Source organism: Myodes glareolus, chromosome 1 (assembly GCF_982192425.1).
Source record: "Myodes glareolus chromosome 1, mMyoGla1.1, whole genome shotgun sequence".
NCBI classification, from domain to species: domain Eukaryota; kingdom Metazoa; phylum Chordata; class Mammalia; order Rodentia; family Cricetidae; genus Myodes; species Myodes glareolus.
In genome coordinates this window covers 67,491,583-67,509,851 of record NC_142026.1, presented here as the reverse complement: position 1 = coordinate 67,509,851, position 18,269 = coordinate 67,491,583, and the positions used below count along the sequence as shown (strand labels likewise).

Below are 18,269 nucleotides of genomic sequence, written 5' to 3'. Positions count from 1 at the left end.
TTTCCAAACTAGGTTGGGTTTGTTTTTGTTTTTATTTTGTTTATTTGTTTGTTAAAACAGGGCTTCTCTGTGTAGTCCTGGCTGTCCTAGAAATAGCTCTGTAGACCAGACTGGCCTCAAACTCAGAGATCTGCCTGACTCTGACTCTGCCTCCTGAGTGCTGGGATTAAAGGCATGCACTACCACCTCCCAGCTTGCTGTTTTGTTTTGTTTTATTTTATTTTACTAAAATAAAATAAAATGCCCTCTTCCCTCTCCTCCCATGAATCCAGAAGTACACCGGCACTTCATTGCCGCACCTCAACGGCTTCCTTCATTCCGCATGTTTCCCAAACTTCCCGTGACTCTTGTGTCCCCATTTCTCTTCTCCCATTTGCATGTGTATGAGTGAGTGGTGTATGCATATGTGCATATATGAATGTTTGAATGTGTTTCGGTGTGTCTGTGTAGGGTGCATGTGGTGTCGGGAGTCATCCTTGACTCCTCCTCCACCTCATTCATGAGGCAAGCTCTCATCAAACTCAGTTTCTCTCACCAGCCTGCTGCAGGGATTCTGCTTCCACCTTCTGAGGATGGAATTCCATGCTGGCCACCATGCATGCTTGGCATTTATGGGGTGTCCTCATGCTTGTGTAGGAAGCGTGTTTGCCACTGAGCTTCCTCCTCCTGCCCACCCCCTATGGCAGTTGAAGCTAGGCCAGGTCCTAGAACCATATGAAATTTTTGTTTGTTTGGTTAGTTTGGTTTCTCACGACAGGGTTTCTCCGTGTAGCTTTAGAGCCTGTCCTGGAACTCACTCTCTAGATCAGGCTGGCCTCGAACTCACAGAGATCCTCCTGCCTCTACCTCCTGAGTGCTGGGGTTAAAGACATGCGCCACCACCGTCTGGCCCATCTGCAATTTGAGTTTGCCTCATAATTCCTCCAAACGAGATGGAGTTGTGTGCACTTCCTGCCTTCCGCTGGAGGTCAGAGAAGGAGAACTGCAACTTGGTGCACTTTACAGGCACACAATGTCTGCTCCTTCATTGCTGGTTGCTCCAGTTTGACAAAGATGCAGCTATTCCCATGCCCTACTACCCCCTTTGTTGGATTTTCAGATATCTTGTTTAGAATCTCCAGATCTTTGTTTCTAGATAAAAATCTTTCTGTTGCTCAGCCCAGTCTGGAGCTGTCTATATAATCCAGGGTGCTCCTGAGCGCCTCATCCTCCTGCCTCTCCTGAGTGGCAGGATCACAGGCATGCACCACTGCACCTGGTTCATGCAGTCCTGGGGATGGAACCTGGGGCGTCATGACTGCCAGGCAAGTGCTCTAACTGACTGAGCCACAGCCGCAGCTTGCAGAATTCCATGATTCTAATGTTATTGTGCAGACATCACTAGAAAATTTGTTTTATTTTCCTTGAGACCACCACGGCTATATAGCCCAGGCAAGCTTCAAACTGGTGATCCTCCTGCCTCCACCTCCCAAGTGCTAAGATTATAGCTGTGAACTACCTCATCCAGCTAAATTTCACTGAGTGCTTGTGTATGAACTCAGCGTCCCACCTCAAACAATGAGATACCTGCTGCTATTTGCTCTAGTATACATTGGAGACACTGAGGTTGGAGGTCACCCAGCTGGCTCTGTGGTTGAGCTGAGTTCACAGCTGATCAGCCCAGTTGGCTGGGAGCCACCAAGGACAGTGTCTGTCAATGCAAGGGAGTGTCGGCAGTAACCGGGAGCCCCTGCCCCTCTGTTCCTGATCTTGCCAATTAGTTCTAGGACACTAGAACTAATGTTCTAGACACAGGATGCCCTGTGTCCCTCCCTCAGGACCAGGATACTCCTGGGGAACCTTTATATAAAGCTGGTCATAGTGATGGTGGCTACCACTTTCCAGGCCCAGAGCCCCAATCCAGGGTGGTACTGAGGCCCTCATCTGGAGGGCTTAGGATCGGTTAACATCTCTCTCAGTCTGCATGGCGTGTGACATACCCATAGAGCACCTGTGTAGAATATCCGGGGGCTGGGGTGTGGCTGCACCACCATGCTCAGTTTCTGTGGTTTTATGTTTGCTTGTCTGTTTTACTTTTCTTTAATTTTTAGGTTACATTTTTAAAGTTATTTTTGTTTGATTTTATATGTATGAGTGTTTTGCCTGCATGGATGTCCGCACACTCCGTGTATGCTTGGTGTCCACAAAAGTCAAAAGAGGGCGTCAGGTTACCTAGTACTGGAGTTATATAGTTATGATCCACCGTGTGTGTGCTGGGAATCAAACTCAGGTTCTCTGAAAGAGCAGTCAGTGCCCTTAACCACTGATCCAGCCCCTAAATTACATTTATTTGTATCTGTGTACATGCTATGTGTACTCATACCTAGAGGTCAGAGGATGATTTATGGGTGGAGCTAGTGTTCTCCTTCCACATGTGAGTCCCAGAAATCAAACTCAGGTCATCAAGCTTGGTGGCAATCACCTTTACCCACTTAATCATCTTGCCCAGTCCTGTTTTTATTATTTACTATTTATTTACTTGTTCGTTTGTTTACTGTAATCAGAGGAACAAGGTGTATTCCAAAGTCCCCAAATCCCCGCTATTCAACTTTTGGTATCAGCACCACCCACAGTCGCTAGAGCCAGTTACAAATACGGAACCTAGACGCTGAGGGACTCTCTTCTCATGCGACGCACTCCCACCTCAGCGGATGTTAAGGCGACCTGAGAGCTGAGTAGGACCCTAAGGCCCATCCTCCAGGCTAGGGAAAAGACTCTGAGGTTAAAAGCACTGGCTGCTCCTCCACAGGATCCGAATTGGAGTGCCAATACCCATGCAGGGAGGTGCACAACCTCCAGCTCCAGGGGATCTTCTGGCCTCTGCGGGCACTGAACACACACGTGCTCACAACAGGGGTGGCACCCTCTGGTTTTCTTCTGCAGCGAGGGCACGCTGGTATTCAAGCCTGGAGAGACGCAGAAGGAGCTGCGCATCGGCATCATCGACGACGACATCTTCGAGGAGGACGAGCACTTCTTCGTGCGGCTGCTGAACCTGCGTGTGGGCGATGCGCAGGGCATGTTTGAGCCCGACGGCGGCGGGCGGCCCAAGGGGAGGCTAGTGGCGCCGCTGCTGGCCACCGTCACCATCCTGGACGACGACCACGCAGGCATCTTCTCCTTCCAGGACCGCCTGCTGCACGTGAGCGAATGCATGGGCACCGTGGACGTGCGCGTAGTGCGCAGCTCAGGCGCCCGCGGTACTGTGCGCCTCCCCTATCGCACAGTGGATGGCACGGCTCGTGGCGGTGGCGTGCACTACGAGGACGCTTGTGGAGAGCTGGAGTTCGGCGATGACGAGACCATGTGAGCGCGGGTGGGAGAGAGTCAGAGCCTTAGGGAGGGGGCGGGCGGGCCTGAAGAAGGGCCCTGGCTGAGAGTGGGGTGGGGCCAGGGTAAACCTGACCTGAAGAACTGCTCTAAATCGGGCCGCCGTTGTGTTGCACGCCTTTAGCCCCAGGAAAGCAGAGGAAGGCGGATCTCTGTCAGTTCGAGACCAGCTTGGTCTACAGAGTGAGTTCCAGATCAGCTAGGGCTACACAGAGAAACCCTGTCTCGAAAACAAACAAAAAAAGAACAACCCTGACAGGCAATGGGATGGTGCCAAGGTGAGGCCGGGAGGGTGCTGAGGAATGGCAACCTTGGCTTGGTACTAAAGGACTACGGTAGGCAGGGTGTAGGAAGTAGTTTTTACTGGAGATGGGCTGCGCCAACACGAGTGGGGTCTGAGAAATGACCCTGGCTGGAGGAGGGGTTAAGGTGGGGCAGGGCCTGAGAAACGGACTTGACTGGGAGGTAGTGCGGGACAGTGTAGACGGAGTGACAGTAAGGGGTTTCCTAGAATTTCGTGGGGCTGTGCAGAGAAAGCGAACCTGACTGGGTCAAGAGGTGAAACCCAAGCTCAGGTAGATAGAGACAAGAGTCTTGACGGTGGGAGGTGCCATACAGATACAAAGTTTGATGTGACCGAGGGGAACAACCTGAGAAAGGATCCTGGCTGATCTATGGATGGTAGGAGACAGGGGGAGGGGGTGAGAAGTCTGAGAATGGGCGTGATCTGGGTGGACCTTGGTAGGGAGAGTCAATTGGGCTGTGGAAGCAAAGACGGGCCTCGGGGGAAGAGGATCTTTAGAAAGGGGCATACTTGTGTGTGGGCGTGGCTTACTGGGGCCAAGCTAGAGAAATGGGCTTGGCTGAGTTGAGAGAGCGTGATCGAGTGGTGGGCGTGGCCTTAGGTGCGAGGGGGTCTGAGGTGAGACTTGAGAAATCCAGGAAAAACCTGGGAAACCGTGGGAGATCAGGGAAGAGACACAGGATTCCGGGGGCCTAGGGCACGGGATTCTTAATATTGGTAGGTGCCTGGGCGCAACGTATACCCAGGAGATGCGCAGACAGACAAGGCATTGCAAACTCTGCGCCCTGGCACCGCCTCAGAGTCCCTGGAGGCCCGAGCTCACCTCCCCCGCGCCTGCCCGGCGCAGCTAGCACCGCTCCGCGCCCGCCGCCCCCGCAGCGGCTGGCTCCCTCCTCCTGCCACCCACGCGCTCCCTCCAGCCTTGGAGCTTCCGCCTCGCCTTCATCTGGCCGGTGACGGCTCTCCATCCCTGGACCTCTGACCTCCCAGGCCATGGCTCTCTGGGATCCTGGCGTCGTCAGTCTCTCGCTCTCTGCCTCGGGTTATGCTTTAGTCATAGGCCCTGCACAGCTGTCCACATTTCTCTTTGGAGCTGGGGGGAGGGTCATGTGACAACTGCTTGGTGTGACCAACTCTACCGTCATCCCTAGCCTCATCTCCCCAAACTCAAGAGGCAGAAAGAAAAGAATGTCGGTTCTGGTCCTTCTGATTGTCTAACCTACCTCCTTCCTGCTGCTGCAATCCCATGGGCCTTTCCTCCCCCACACGGCTTCCCCAGCCTGGGACACCCCCTGTCCTCCCCCACCTCCCGCCTCCTCCCAAGCTTCCAGCTGTGGCTACAGGAGACGAGAGAACAGGAGGCTAATTAGCGTTTAGGGAAACACATCCTTCCTCTGACGGGCAGGCGCTAATTAGAGGAGCTCTGAAGCAACCAGGCTGGTGTGGAGGCCTGGGTAGGATCAACACAGACACTGGAAGAGTCAGAGACTTAACAGGGAGACACAAGGAGAAGGAAGCAGAGAGAGAAAGGGCAAAGTAAGGAAGAGACTCAGACCCAGAGAACCAGGGTCATCGAGAAACAAGGGGTGTCTAGAAGGCAGAGAGACTGGAATCTTAGAGGAATGAGGGCTGAGGGAGAGTGGTTGGGGAGATAGGCTGTTTCCTAAGATTTCAGGAGTCTCTCTCGACGCCCGTTGGAATTCTCCTGGGTTGCCTGTTAGAGCAAATTTGACATACCAAGCATCAGTTGTGTGCTAGTGATTTGTGGGGTACTAGGAGAGCGCACGACAAAGTATGCGCCACCGTGTCAGCGTGTCCCTGAGTCTGTGTATGGGTTTGATGAGCCCGTGTGTCTTGGGAGACCTCCTCACCCGACCCCCACTCCCAGTTGTGGTGTTTCAGCACCGCGGACAGCGCCCAGCCCGCTCCCGCTGCTTGGGCTGCCTCTGCACAGTATTTTGAAATCCAGCTGGGTTTGGTGTTGCTTGCCTATAATCCCAGCAGGTGAAGCTGGAGACTGGAGGATTGTGATGAGCTACAGGCCAACCTGGGCTACAGTGAAGAAACTTGTTTAACAGACAGATGAGGATGTTGCCCAGTTAGTAGTAGCATTTCTGGGCTCCAGTCTCAGTAGCATGGTAGCCCACATCTCTAATCCCAGCACTCAGGAGGTGGAGAAGTAAGATCAGGTGTTCAAATTAATCTTTGCTGTACCTTAATTTTGAGTTTTTATTTATTTGTTAGTGCATGCATGGTGTCTGTTGAGGTGTGCTTGCAATAGCCTACATGTGGACATGTAGAGGACAACTCTGGGGAGTCCCTTTTCTCCTTCAACCTTTTACACGGGTTCTATGGATCAAATATAGGCCATCGGGATTTCAAGGCAAGTGCCTCTACCCACTGAGCCATCTGGCCAACCCTTCACATAGAGTTTGAGGCCAAGCTGGGCTCCATGAGACCATATCTCAAATAAGTAATTTGCAAACCCAGAGAGTAGAGGTGGGTGTCTGTCCCTACATGACAGTGTCTCTGTGTGCTGTGTGAGTTCACTTGAGGAGATGTGTTTATTGAATTATTGCCTGATTAGTACTCTTCTGCCTGATTGTGTTAACTTTATTTCATTTGGGCACCACTGAGAGAGAAAGACAAAGAGGAAAGAATACAGTCAGAGAAGGGCCAAGAGAGGAGAGAGAGAGAGGATGGCAGGGAGATGATGGTGGACAAGAGAGACTGACATGCAGAGGAATATATGCAGGCAGCAAGGAGCATCAAGAGAGGAGTCTAAGCCTGGAATAATGTCACCTGCCTGCCATCCCAGAATTTTAGAGGCAAGCGGTTAGTGAATTCAAGCCCGTGTGGGTTATCTAATGAGTTCCAGGTCAGCCTGAGCTACACAGTGACACAGTGTCTCACAAAGTCAAAAAGTAATTAAATAACAAAAGAGCAAGATCCATAGAGGAGCATTAGGAGGGTCCCACGGGGCGACGGTGTTTGTCTCGGGCTGTGCTGGGGGTGTCTCTCAAACGAACAGGCATCTGTTCCCTGAGATCATGCGCTGCAGGGGGATGGCTGTGTGGATGGCTGTGCATGTGGGCGGGTGACTGGTGGAGCTTCCTCTATTGGTGACTGCGTGGGTGGGGTGTTTGTGTGGCTGGGATCTGGGGCCAGGCCTTATGGGGCTGGCTACATACACCGTTCCTCTAGCCAAGAGTTGCTGGCACCCAATCTGTGAGCATCCCTTGCTGTGGGGCTTGGAGATTGCAAGAAGGGGTAGGAGGTATGTGGGTTCAGTGACTTAAGGGGACAGGTAACATTGGGATATTCCCTGCCTCACCCTGGTAACCATGGGAACAGAGAACCTGGATAGGGGAGAAACTGGGCACATTAGGCTGATTTTCCAAATGTGGTCAGGATGGAGGGCGGGAAGCTGTGAATATTTTGTACTGATAGATTTCACTAGTTCTTCCCTTTCCTTCCTTTCTTCCTTCCTTCCTTCCTTCCTTTCTTTTTCCTTATTTTCTTTCTGTAGCTCAGACTGGATTTGATCTCATAGTAATTCTCCTGTCTCAAACTCTCAAGTGGTTGGGATTACAGATCTAGCTTTTTTTTTCCTGTGCACATGTGTGTATGCACATGTCAAGTGTGCTCAAATGTGTGGAGGGCAGAGGACAGCTTCAAGTATCATCCTCAGAAACACTATCCACCGCTTTTGTAACAAATCTCATGTGTTCATCCCCACAGACATGCCACCCTGCCGGGTTTTCTTACATGGGTGCTGGGCATTACCCCTGGGTCCTCCTGCCGTCATAATGAGTGTTTTATCAACTGAGCCATCTTCCCAGCTTCTCCCAGAGCCCAGCTTCATTCACACATGCTATAGGATTCTCTTCAACAAATGGGGACAAAGTCATGACTCTGCCCTTGGATGATTACTTTTTGATAGAGCCCCTCCTAAATTCCACCAAGGGCCATTAGATCATCCTGAGGTGGCTTCGGGGTGGGAGGAACTTTATGCTTTCTGCCTGCGCCTTCCCCAGGAAGACCCTTCAGGTCAAGATAGTGGATGACGAAGAGTATGAGAAGAAGGACAACTTCTTCATCGAGCTCGGCCAGCCCCAGTGGCTAAAGAGGGGCATCTCAGGTGAGGGGTGAAGAGGTGGCTATGGGAGAAACAGGGGGCCCAGGGTTGGGGGCCCCGGGGGACTCGCGAGCCTGAGCTTTGAGGAGAAGCGACTCTCTCATTGTGTCCCTGTCTCTGTCTCTCCCCAGCTCTGCTGCTCAACCAAGGTGAGTGAAGGGACCTCTGGGTGCGGAGGGGAGGAGCCACCGGAGCCACAGGGGTGGGCTGGGGCAGCTTGGAGGTGAGAGGTGGATTCGGGATGGGTGATGATTGGAGCCAGCTGGGCCTGGGGAGGGAGGGGACTGTGGAGTTCAGGATGACATTTATAATCAAAGTTGGAAGAAACTGAGTTATGAAATCAGATCTGAGCTTGTGGCACAGTCTGTATGAATCAGGTTTGGCATTAGTTGGGACGGGGTGGAACAAGTTTGGATTATGAGATTCGTCTTCCCACTAGGTCAAGACAAGAATTGAAATAGAGGTTGTTGTCAGGGTTTGAGATAGGGTTAGATTGGAACTGGAGTCAAGTGTTTATGCTAAAACTGAGGCTGGGGGCTGAAGAGATGGTTCCGCTGCTTAAAAAAAACGCTTGCTATTTTCCCAGAGGACTCGAGTTCAGTTCTAGCACCCATGCTGGGTTGCTTCCAACTACCTGTAACTCCAGCTCCAGGGTACCTGACGCCCCCTTCTGGTCTCCTTAGACAGCTGCAGGCACACAAGTGCACAAGCATGTGTGAACACATACACACATACACACATGCACACACACGCACACACATACACAACACACGCACACATGTGCGTGCACATACACATGCATGCACATACATACACATACACGCGCACACACATTCACACGCACACATACACATGCACACACACATATGCATACACACGTATGCACATACACGCACATACACACATATACGCACATATATGCATACACACACACACACACTTTTAGAAATTTAAAGCTAAAGTTGGAATTTGAGGACTTTGCGTTAGAAATGAGGTCAGGAAGGCTGAGGACAACTCAGTCAATGGAGTGCCTGCCCAGGATACACAAAGCCCTTGGTCCCATCCCAGCACTGGGGTGAGGAAGGCCTGTAATTCCTGCACTTGGGAGATGAAGGCAGGAGACTCAGAAGCTCGAGGCCATCCCCAACAATGTAGGGAGATTGAGTTCAGCCTGGGCTATGAAAACAAAACTAAAACTAAACTAAACTAAACTAAACTAAAAACCCAAAGTAAATAAACAAACAAAACCAACAGACTTGGTAAACCAAGCCTTTAATCCCAGCACTTGGGAAGGAGGCAGAGGCAGGCAGATCTCTATGATCGCAGGACAGCCAGGGACACATAACAGCTTGTCTCAAAACTGTCATCCCAACCCCTCCCCCAAAATTGGTGCCAAGGTTAAAAGCTGGGTGTCAGAATTGAGGTTAGAGCCAGTAGCTTGGATATAGTGACAGTTTAGAAGCAATATCTACACTGTAGCTAACATATAGTTAGGGTTAGCCTGAGACTAAGATGCATTGAGAAGTCACACAAGCTTCTGCAACAAACTAGCCTAAGGATGCCTGTTTGCTACAATAGGTAGCAATTGCTGCAGTACTTTGTTGCTTAGGCAAAGTTTGCGAGCAGGTGGTTTTCTTTTCTGATGTGGCCTTCAAATCCTGTGCCTCCACCTGCCATTGAACTTTGTTTAGTGTTGTCTCTGAACCCCCTGCTGCCTCCAGGCAAATGGGTGAGAAAATCCCCAGGATCACAGGGGAGGTCCTGGAGGCTCACCATGCCATCACTTCTCCATCCCCATTCTATTGGCTCTAATTCAATCTCATGGCCATACCCAGCTGCAAGGAATGTTGGGAAATGTAGTCCACCTATTTGCCCACAGACTTGGGCGTAGCTGTCTCTACCACAGAGCTACGTTTGTTGCTAGCGATGTTGTCCAGGAGTGGAACTGGGAATGAGGCCTAGGGTTGGGTTCAGGGTGCAGAGTGCAGGGTGCAGGAGCTGCATTTGGGACCAGGCTTAACTCAGTTATCCTATGAGGTAGATACGATTACTGTACCCATCAGATGTAGAAAATATGGGGCAAAGAGGCCAAGGCACTGCCTGAGGTCACACAGCCTCCACCATGTGAACCCAGAGTCCACTACTAGAACTTCATGGGCTGAGGGAACAGGTGGCCAGAGGGAGCTGAACGAGTTCACTGATGTCCCAGAGAGAGCAGATAGTAAAGTCTTTGCCAACCCTGTTAGGCATGGCTCCTGGATAGTTAATCTCCACCCCTCATGCTGTAGGAGATGGGGACAGGAAGCTGACTGCCGAGGAGGAGGAGGCTCGGAGGATAGCAGAGATGGGCAAGCCAGTTCTTGGGGAGAACTGTCGTCTCGAGGTCATCATCGAAGAGTCTTACGACTTTAAGGTGATTTCCCTTCCCTAGATCCTGTCCTGAGCTATGTTGGGGAGGGGTACAGCTCAAGAAAGGAAGAGCATGCCAACCTTAAAGTTGGGAACCACGATGGGGGAGGGCGGTCTCTGAGGAGTCTCCAGGGCCAGCTTCAGCACTGTGGACAGCACAGAACCCCCTTTCTGGACTGGGCATGTGGGTGTGGTTCCAAGCCCCAGAGCCCCCCCCTCCCCATCGCACCACCCTGGGGACACTCGTGGGTAGCAGTTCCTCCCTTCACTCTCTCTTCCCTCAGAACACGGTGGATAAACTCATAAAGAAAACAAACCTGGCCTTGGTGATTGGGACTCATTCATGGAGGGAGCAGTTTTTAGAGGCAGTTACGGTGAGCGCAGGTAAGTTAAGGGGGCAGTGAGAACTAAGGGAGGTGATGGAGAGACAAAGACCCAAAAGTACACAGGCTGGGAGGTGATGGAGAAGACGGATGGGAATCAGCTGACAGGCAGAGAGCAAGCATCCCCTCCCACCACGGAGGGCCAGAGATGGAGAGTCAGATGAAAACAGAAAGGAGAAAGTTGAGAACACTGTGCAGTGGTCCCAGCTGCTGGGGAGCCCACAGCTGGAAGGCTCAACTTTGAGTTTCACTCGAGATAGGTAGGAGGCCAGTCCGGGTTTTACCCTAGTAGCATCAGGAAGTTAGAAGATAGGTGAAATGGCACCGGGCCTCCCCCAGACAGCCCTGGGCTCCTCTGTTGTCATGGAGACAGTCACCAGGGCACCGGGTTCTTTCCCACTTGCTGTGGTCCTCACCCGTCTTAGCTCTCCCGCGGACCCGCAGCGCCCTCGTGTGGTCAGAGGCACAGTGGCGACCGGATCCACAGACCTGATCTTGGAAATTTACACGGGGTCCTTTGCGACACAGATGGGGAAACTGAACTTCAGATAAAGGACACAGTGGCCTAAAGTTTCTAAAAGAATTTATAATGCTATCTGGGGCTACAATTCAGGGCTTCCTCCCATACATAATATCAGGTTTCCTTCGGGGTGGCCTCAACTGGAGGAACTAATAGGTAATGAATTACGGTTAAAGAAAATGTCGGGCAGAGAAGATGGCTCAGCAAGTAAAGGCGATTACTGCCATGTCTGACAATCTAAGTTCGATTCCCAGGATTTATGCGTTAGGAGAGAACTGATTCCTACAAATTTTCCTTTTATCCCCCGCTCCCACCACACACACACAACTATCAGACAAATAAATAAATAAATGTAAAAAAGAAAAAAAGAAACTGTTTAGTGCAATTCAAAGTCCGGACTGTGGAGATATGAGGCCAACCTAGAGAGGCCCATGCAGTTGGCACAGCCCTCTGAAGCCACAACTTTTAATGTATCTGAGGGAGGTGGAGAAATAGCTCCAACAGCACTGTCCCCGTCCCCATGGGGTTCACAGCACAGTGGAGAAGGTAGACATGTCAAAAAAAAATGGTGACAAGCCAGGGGTGACAGAGGTAGGAGGAGAGACCCCAAGAGTCCTGTCCCAGCCTGAGGTAAGGGGAAGGCTTCCTAAAGGGACTGTTCTAAAGCCTTGGCTGGGGACAGTGCTGTACAAGGAGGGGAGGACAGCATGACCCTCCTGGGTAGACGGAGCGCCAAGAATGGAAGCCTTTGAGTGTTTGGAGATGGCCATTTAACTTGGGGTATGAGGAAGGGGTTGGTTTGGACATGAGAGCAGTAGTGAGCCACAGTGCCATCTGGGGCAGAGAAGAAGCCTTGAGTCCCCGCCTGCGCCTGTCTGCACTGGCCGCAGCTGTCTCAGTACATTACAGTTCAGGAACCAGGAGTTCAGCAGAAAACCCAGTCACAGGTGACCGAAGCTCCCCATGGACTGGTCCATTTACTTGTTTGTTTGCTTGTTTACTGAGACACGGTCTCATTGTGCAGTTCTTGTTGGCCTGGAACTCTTCCTGGAGACCAGGCTGGCTGGGGACACACAGATATCCTCCTGCTTCTGTCTCCCAAGTGCTGAGACTAAACACACACCCCACCACGCCAGGATCTGGCTCCTCTTTTGCCTTCCCATCCTCAGCTTTTGCCCTTCTGGTTGCTGAATGGCTGCTGCACCTCCAGGTATCAAGTCCTAACAGGAACAACAAGAAATTAGGAGTCCAGAAAGGGCAGGGTGTCTGCTGAGTTTCCAATTTTCTATTTCTAATTCCATGTTACTTGTGGTTGATGCTAAAAGTTTGGTTCTTACAGAACCAAGAAACCACAAAACCCACTTGGATAAGTACAAATTCAAGCATTTCTTTCTTTGGCAAGCCTGTGGTTAAGTAAGTTAGAAAAGACAGAACAACGGGATGTGACTGGAGTCCTCCAGCTGGGTGGGGGGAGCACACTATGCCCCAACCATTGCAGGTGTCCTGTTTCTTAGAGGAAAAGTCTGGGGACTTATAGTTGGCTCTGGCAGGCGGTTTCAGGATTCGGCAGCTGGCCTAGCCTCGCCGCGTCGCCCTGCCCACTGCCTGCTGGCCACTGGCCACTTCCCTTATCAGCATCCTTCCAGATATAATACTTGGCACACAAGAGCCTGCTCTTTTTTTTCCCACTCATCGCCTCCTGCTTATCAGCTCAGGATGAGGAGGGTTCCAAACACTTCAGTGCTTTTCAAATCACACAAATCACTGGGTGCTAAAAGCTGATCAGGTCACAGTAAGGGATAGGTTGGACCTTTCTACAAAGCTCAAAAAATAAACACGTACAGGGCGCCCCTGTACCAAGGGAGTTAGGACATTTCAGAACCTCTCCTTTTTGTCTCCAGAGATGGGGGGTGGGTGTCCCACTGTTGCAAGGGATTATGGGAAAGAATGTATTTTATAGCATTGCTAGAAGTGGGAGATTCTGGGAGAGAGCATATTTTTATCCGAGGATGTGGCTGTTGCTAACCTCAAGGGATTCTGGGAACTTGGCTAATTTTAGCTGGGTGTTTGTCTCTGTCTTGCTCCTGGAGACTCTGGGAAAGCCAGTGTGTTTAGCTGACTGTGGAATCTTGGCCTTTGGTTGGTTGGTGGTGCTGGGGATGGAACTCAGAACCTCTCACATGCTAGGCAGGCATTCTACCTCTGAGCGGAAGCCCCGCACCACTGCAGTGACTTCCTCCCAAAAGTGAATATTTCTAGCTGCTCATGGCTGTGAGGACTTTGGGGAAAATGACTATTTTTAGCTCGAGACATGGTCATCTCTAGCAGCCAGGGTTTGTGAGACACTGAGTGCTTCTAGCAAGGGATATATGGCCTCCTCTAGTTTGAGGAGTCCTGGAAAAGTAAATGGACTTACCTGTGCCCAACAGTCCCTTGAATGAATGCCAGGAAAGTAAGTATTTTTTATCTGTATCCAACTCTCTTAGCTGCAAGGGATTCTGGAAAGTAAGGTGTTTACCTGTTTACCTGTTCCCAACACTGCTAGGGATGCTGGGAAAGTAAGTATATTTACCTGTATTCAACATTCTCAGCTGCAAGGGATTTGGGGAAACTGAATTTACTTAAGCCCAATATTTATTCTTTTAGTTGAAATCTGAGAAAGCAAATCAGCTTCCCTCAGTCCAATACTCTCAGCTGTTAGGAACTCTGGGAAATTACATTTACCTGGGCTCAACACTCTCTTAGCTGCAAGGGATTCTGAGAAAATAAATATATTCCTCTCAGACCAACATTCTTTTAGTTACAAGGCATGCTGGGAAAGCAATTCATTCGGAACTGTCTGGAAGTCTAATACAATGGAGCTGGGTCATGTGCCCACAGGAGATGAGGAGGAAGAAGAGGATGGGTCCCGGGAGGAGCGGCTGCCATCCTGCTTTGACTATGTGATGCACTTCCTGACGGTGTTCTGGAAGGTTCTGTTCGCTTGCGTTCCTCCCACGGAGTACTGCCACGGCTGGGCCTGCTTCGGTGTCTGCATCCTGGTTATTGGTCTACTCACCGCGCTCATAGGAGATCTGGCCTCCCACTTTGGGTGCACCGTGGGTCTTAAGGACTCAGTCAACGCCGTGGTCTTCGTGGCCCTGGGCACCTCTATCCCTGGTAACACCCCGGGAGGCGGCCCTTCAGGAAAATATGAGAGGGCCAGGGAGGAGCCCTGTGGGTGCAGTGTGTGGGCTGACCCTGCCCCAGAACAAGCAGGGCAGAGTAACAGGGGACCAATATGACAGGAAATGGTAGGAAGCAGATATAGGTTCCTTAGGAAGAAGGGGAGGCCACCATGGGGGTTGGAGGTGGGCTCAGGGTTCCTGGAAAACACAAAATTCATTGTTGGGGACAGATCCTTAGAGACAGGTCCTCCCCAGATGATTTCACAGACCATGTGGTAGGTGGGGAGAACCGGGCAATGATTCTCAGAGGTAGGTGTATGTAGATCTGAGAGCAGCCTAAGTCGTTTCTTCTTCAACCGTGTGAGCTTCAGGGGTCAGACTCAGATCATCAAGCCTGACGCAAGTGCATTTACCCACTGAACCATCTAGCCAGCCCAACACCCGGCCTTTTACATGAGCACTGGGATCCATCCAAGTGTGTGTTCTCATGCTATACCCTGGGAACCATTCTGACAGCTCGTTGTTGTGGTTTTTGTAGTGGGTCTCAGATAGCCGGGTCTGGTCTCAAAATCACTGTGTAGAGCAGTTGGCCTCAAACCCTGATCCTCTTGCCTCCACCTCCGAGAACTTGGATTGCAGGCATGTGCCACCACATCTTTTTTGTCGTTTTATTTTTTGAGATAGGTCCTTAATCTATAGTCTCAGTTGCCCTGGATTTGTCTATGTAGCCCAGGCTGGCCCCAAACTCATGGTGCTCCTCTTGCTTAAGCTCCCAAGAGCTAGGACTACAGGTATGCACACCATCCTGGCTGAATCTCTGAGTTTTAACTCAGACGTGGGTAAAGTCTGCCCAGTGAGGGTGAACATGCCACAGAAACAGGGCTGTGCAGTGTCCTGTGTCCTGTTGTAAGGCCGAGGCCACAATCAAACCAACCCCAGCAAACCTGGGGGAGGAAGGCAACCTCTGGCCAAGATGGGGGAGACTTTGTTCCTTCATCAGCAGGGAGTTCACATGTGGGGCAAACACAGCCAGTCTGTTGGGGAAAGGGCTGGGCCCTCAAAAGTTGAAAAGTGAACCCCATTAGGGCAGCGCAATACCAGCCTCACAGAAGGAAGATGAAACTAGGGAGTGGAGCCTCCTGCATGCAGACAGATCCCACAGGAAGTAGGTGAGGGCCCGGGGAGCGGTAAGAAACCCCTCTTGACCCCTGTATCTTGTCCTTGTAGACACGTTCGCCAGCAAGGTGGCCGCGCTGCAGGACCAGTGTGCGGACGCGTCCATCGGCAATGTGACTGGTTCCAACGCCGTGAACGTGTTCCTGGGGCTGGGTGTGGCCTGGTCAGTGGCTGCGGTGTACTGGGCGGTGCAGGGCCGCCCCTTCGAGGTGCGTACAGGCACGCTGGCCTTCTCGGTCACACTCTTCACCGTCTTCGCCTTCGTGGGCATCGCAGTGCTGTTGTACCGGCGCCGGCCACACATCGGTGGCGAGCTGGGCGGTCCGCGGGGACCCAAGCTGGCCACCACCGCTCTCTTCTTGGGTCTCTGGTTCCTTTACATTCTCTTCGCCAGCCTCGAGGCATACTGCCATATCCGGGGCTTCTAGGGCCCTAGCCACTGCCCTGAAGGTGGGGACTCGATGGCATTTGCTCTTGGGCCCACCCCTGTCTCTCTGTCCAGACTCACCCTGGGCTCCCTGGGACTCCTCTCCTAGGCTCCTTCTTCGCCAGCCCTCTTCCTGGGATCAGCCTCCCTTTCCGCCTGGATTCCATCCCTCGATCTCCCTTCTCAGCGGCACCCCCTCCAGCCCATCCCTTGTAAATTACATCTGAAATCCCAAGCCAGGCACCAACCCACCAGACACCACCTTCTCTGCCTCCCTGGACACCCAGCTTAACTCTGTTCCTTCTCCCAGCTACAACCCTCTATCTGGGCCTCTGGGCCTTAGAAGATCTCCCCAGGTACCTCAGAGGGAGGCTGTGCCATCTCCTCCCTTACCCCAACCCTCAGGGAGCTCCCTGCAGTCCCCAGGGGAATGAATAAGTGGGTGTGTACAAGGGGGGGAGGGCACGCACTTTTTCTGACTTCTTCACTCAGAGGCTTGGAGAGGGAGGAGGGACGTTTGGAGTTTCTGTCCCCCAGGCTCAGCCGGAGGAGGCACATCTTGAACCCACCACTTCAGACATTCCAGCACCCTGCTTGCCCTCCACTACCTCTGAGAGCCCAGCCACGCCTTGGAGGGAGGGGCCTGTGTGTGTGTATATATTTAGTGTGTTTGGGGGAGGGGGGCCATGGGAGGGTGCATGTCTTGGGGGAAGGGGCGTCGACAGACTTTCCCTTTTCGAGAGGGCAGCACGACTCACTCAGCCTTGAGAATCTGCGTAGTGGAGGAGACTGAGAACCAAAGGGAGTCCAGCCGACCTCCCCTGACAATATTCTAGAAGGCTTGACGAAAATAACTCTAGAAGGTTCATTTTGCCCTCAGTGCCAGCCAACTCGGGCAGGACCCTCGAAGAGGAGACCGAGGGTCCCAGAGGACCAATGCTACAAGCCAGCAAATGCTGCCACATCTCTGCCTGTTGGGGGGCGGGGGTGGAAGGGAGGGTGGGTGGGGATCTGGGTGGGCATTTTTAACTTTGTGGGCCGCAATCTGTTGGTAGGCCACCTGCATTTTCTTACTATTGATGTTTCCTGCCCATTCCTGGAGGAATGGGGAGTACTGCCCACTCCTTGTGACCCTGCCACCTCATAACCTCCCGCTTCCCCTAAGTTATTATTATTATTATTTTTGCATTTTCTCGTCCAGTTGTGCATCAGACCCATTACCCACTGCCCTTCTCACCCCTGACTCATCAGAATCACTCGCTGTCCCTTCTCTGTGATTTCTGTAAAAATTGCCATAAAACTTTGAAATTCTGCCTGAACAGTCCTCCCATGGGAAACTGGGGTGCAAGAGAAGCTGGGGTGCCGCTCCAACATCTAGGCAATAGGAGACAGACTACGCTTCAGAGTATGGCTGGGTAGCAGGACTCCAGCATGTACTAGCCACGCTCAAGGGTTATCAGAGCATCCACTAGTCACGCCCCTGCCCATCACCCTCTAGTCACGCCCCTGCCCATCACCCACTAGTCACGCCCCTGCCCGTTATCCACTAGTCACGCCCCTGCCCGTTATCCACTAGTCACGCCCCTGCCCGTTATCCACTAGTCACGCTCCTGCCCATCACCCTCTAGTCACGCCCCTACCCATCATCCACTAGTCATGCCCCTGCCCATCATTCACAGGCTTCTAGTACCAAGCCCCACCCATCATGAGTCTAACCCTGACTGCCACGCCCCCTCTTGAATTTCACCAGCCTTGAGTTTCTGCTGGCCACGCCCTGCTCACCAGCCACACACTTTCTCTCTTAGTAGGATGTTGTGGGACCACAAAAGAAGAGGACCTTAATTTGCCTGAGCCAGAAAATGCTGAGGTTGATGGAGTTTCCTAAATAAAACAGGCCACTTTCTCAGAAACTGGAACAGGAGAGATGTGTGTGCACGTGCACAAGGGTGGGTTCCAGAGAATGAGCACAGCCAAGGATAAGGGGTGTGGACTTGTGAGGTAGTCGCTTTTTCAGGTTGTCACAAAGGACGCACAGGGACAGGAGACATGCTTCCTGAGTTGGGTGAGGAGCAGAGGACCAATTATAAGAGACGTTAGCAATCACACTAAGAAGTCTTAGCATTTAAAAAACAAAAGGTTGCTTTAGAAGAGATTTTAAAAGAGCAGGCCAGCAATTCCGATGTCAGCTGATTTATATATTTTTTATGTGTAGTGTACTTGAGTGTATGTTTGTGCACTACGTGCATGCAGGGCCTGCCAAGGCCAGAAGGGGGCTTTGAATCCCTGGAACTAGATTTACAGGCAGTTGTGAGCTACGATACGGACGCTGGGAAACCTGGTCCCTCTATAAGAGCAACCAGAGCTCTTAGGCTCCAG

At 51.8% G+C, this 18,269-nt stretch overlaps 1 protein-coding gene across 2 annotated transcripts in view; it reads left to right on the top strand.

The window, feature by feature from the left end:
* Slc8a2 (solute carrier family 8 member A2) overlaps positions 1 to 16,886 on the top strand; it is a 28,952-nt gene extending 12,066 nt beyond the window's left edge. The window contains exons 4-10 of one of the 2 annotated variants that reach the window (XM_048431710.3): positions 2,923 to 3,345; positions 7,711 to 7,814; positions 7,943 to 7,960; positions 10,100 to 10,224; positions 10,505 to 10,604; positions 14,004 to 14,282; positions 15,518 to 16,886. In XM_048431710.3, the coding sequence (XP_048287667.1) occupies positions 2,923 to 3,345; positions 7,711 to 7,814; positions 7,943 to 7,960; positions 10,100 to 10,224; positions 10,505 to 10,604; positions 14,004 to 14,282; positions 15,518 to 15,894 (1,426 nt within the window). In that variant the 3' untranslated portion in view covers positions 15,895 to 16,886. The remainder of the gene's footprint in view (positions 1 to 2,922; positions 3,346 to 7,710; positions 7,815 to 7,942; positions 7,961 to 10,099; positions 10,225 to 10,504; positions 10,605 to 14,003; positions 14,283 to 15,517) is intronic. The other variant, XM_048431711.3, reaches the window with a different exon arrangement.
* Positions 16,887 to 18,269: the final 1,383 nt, after the last annotated feature.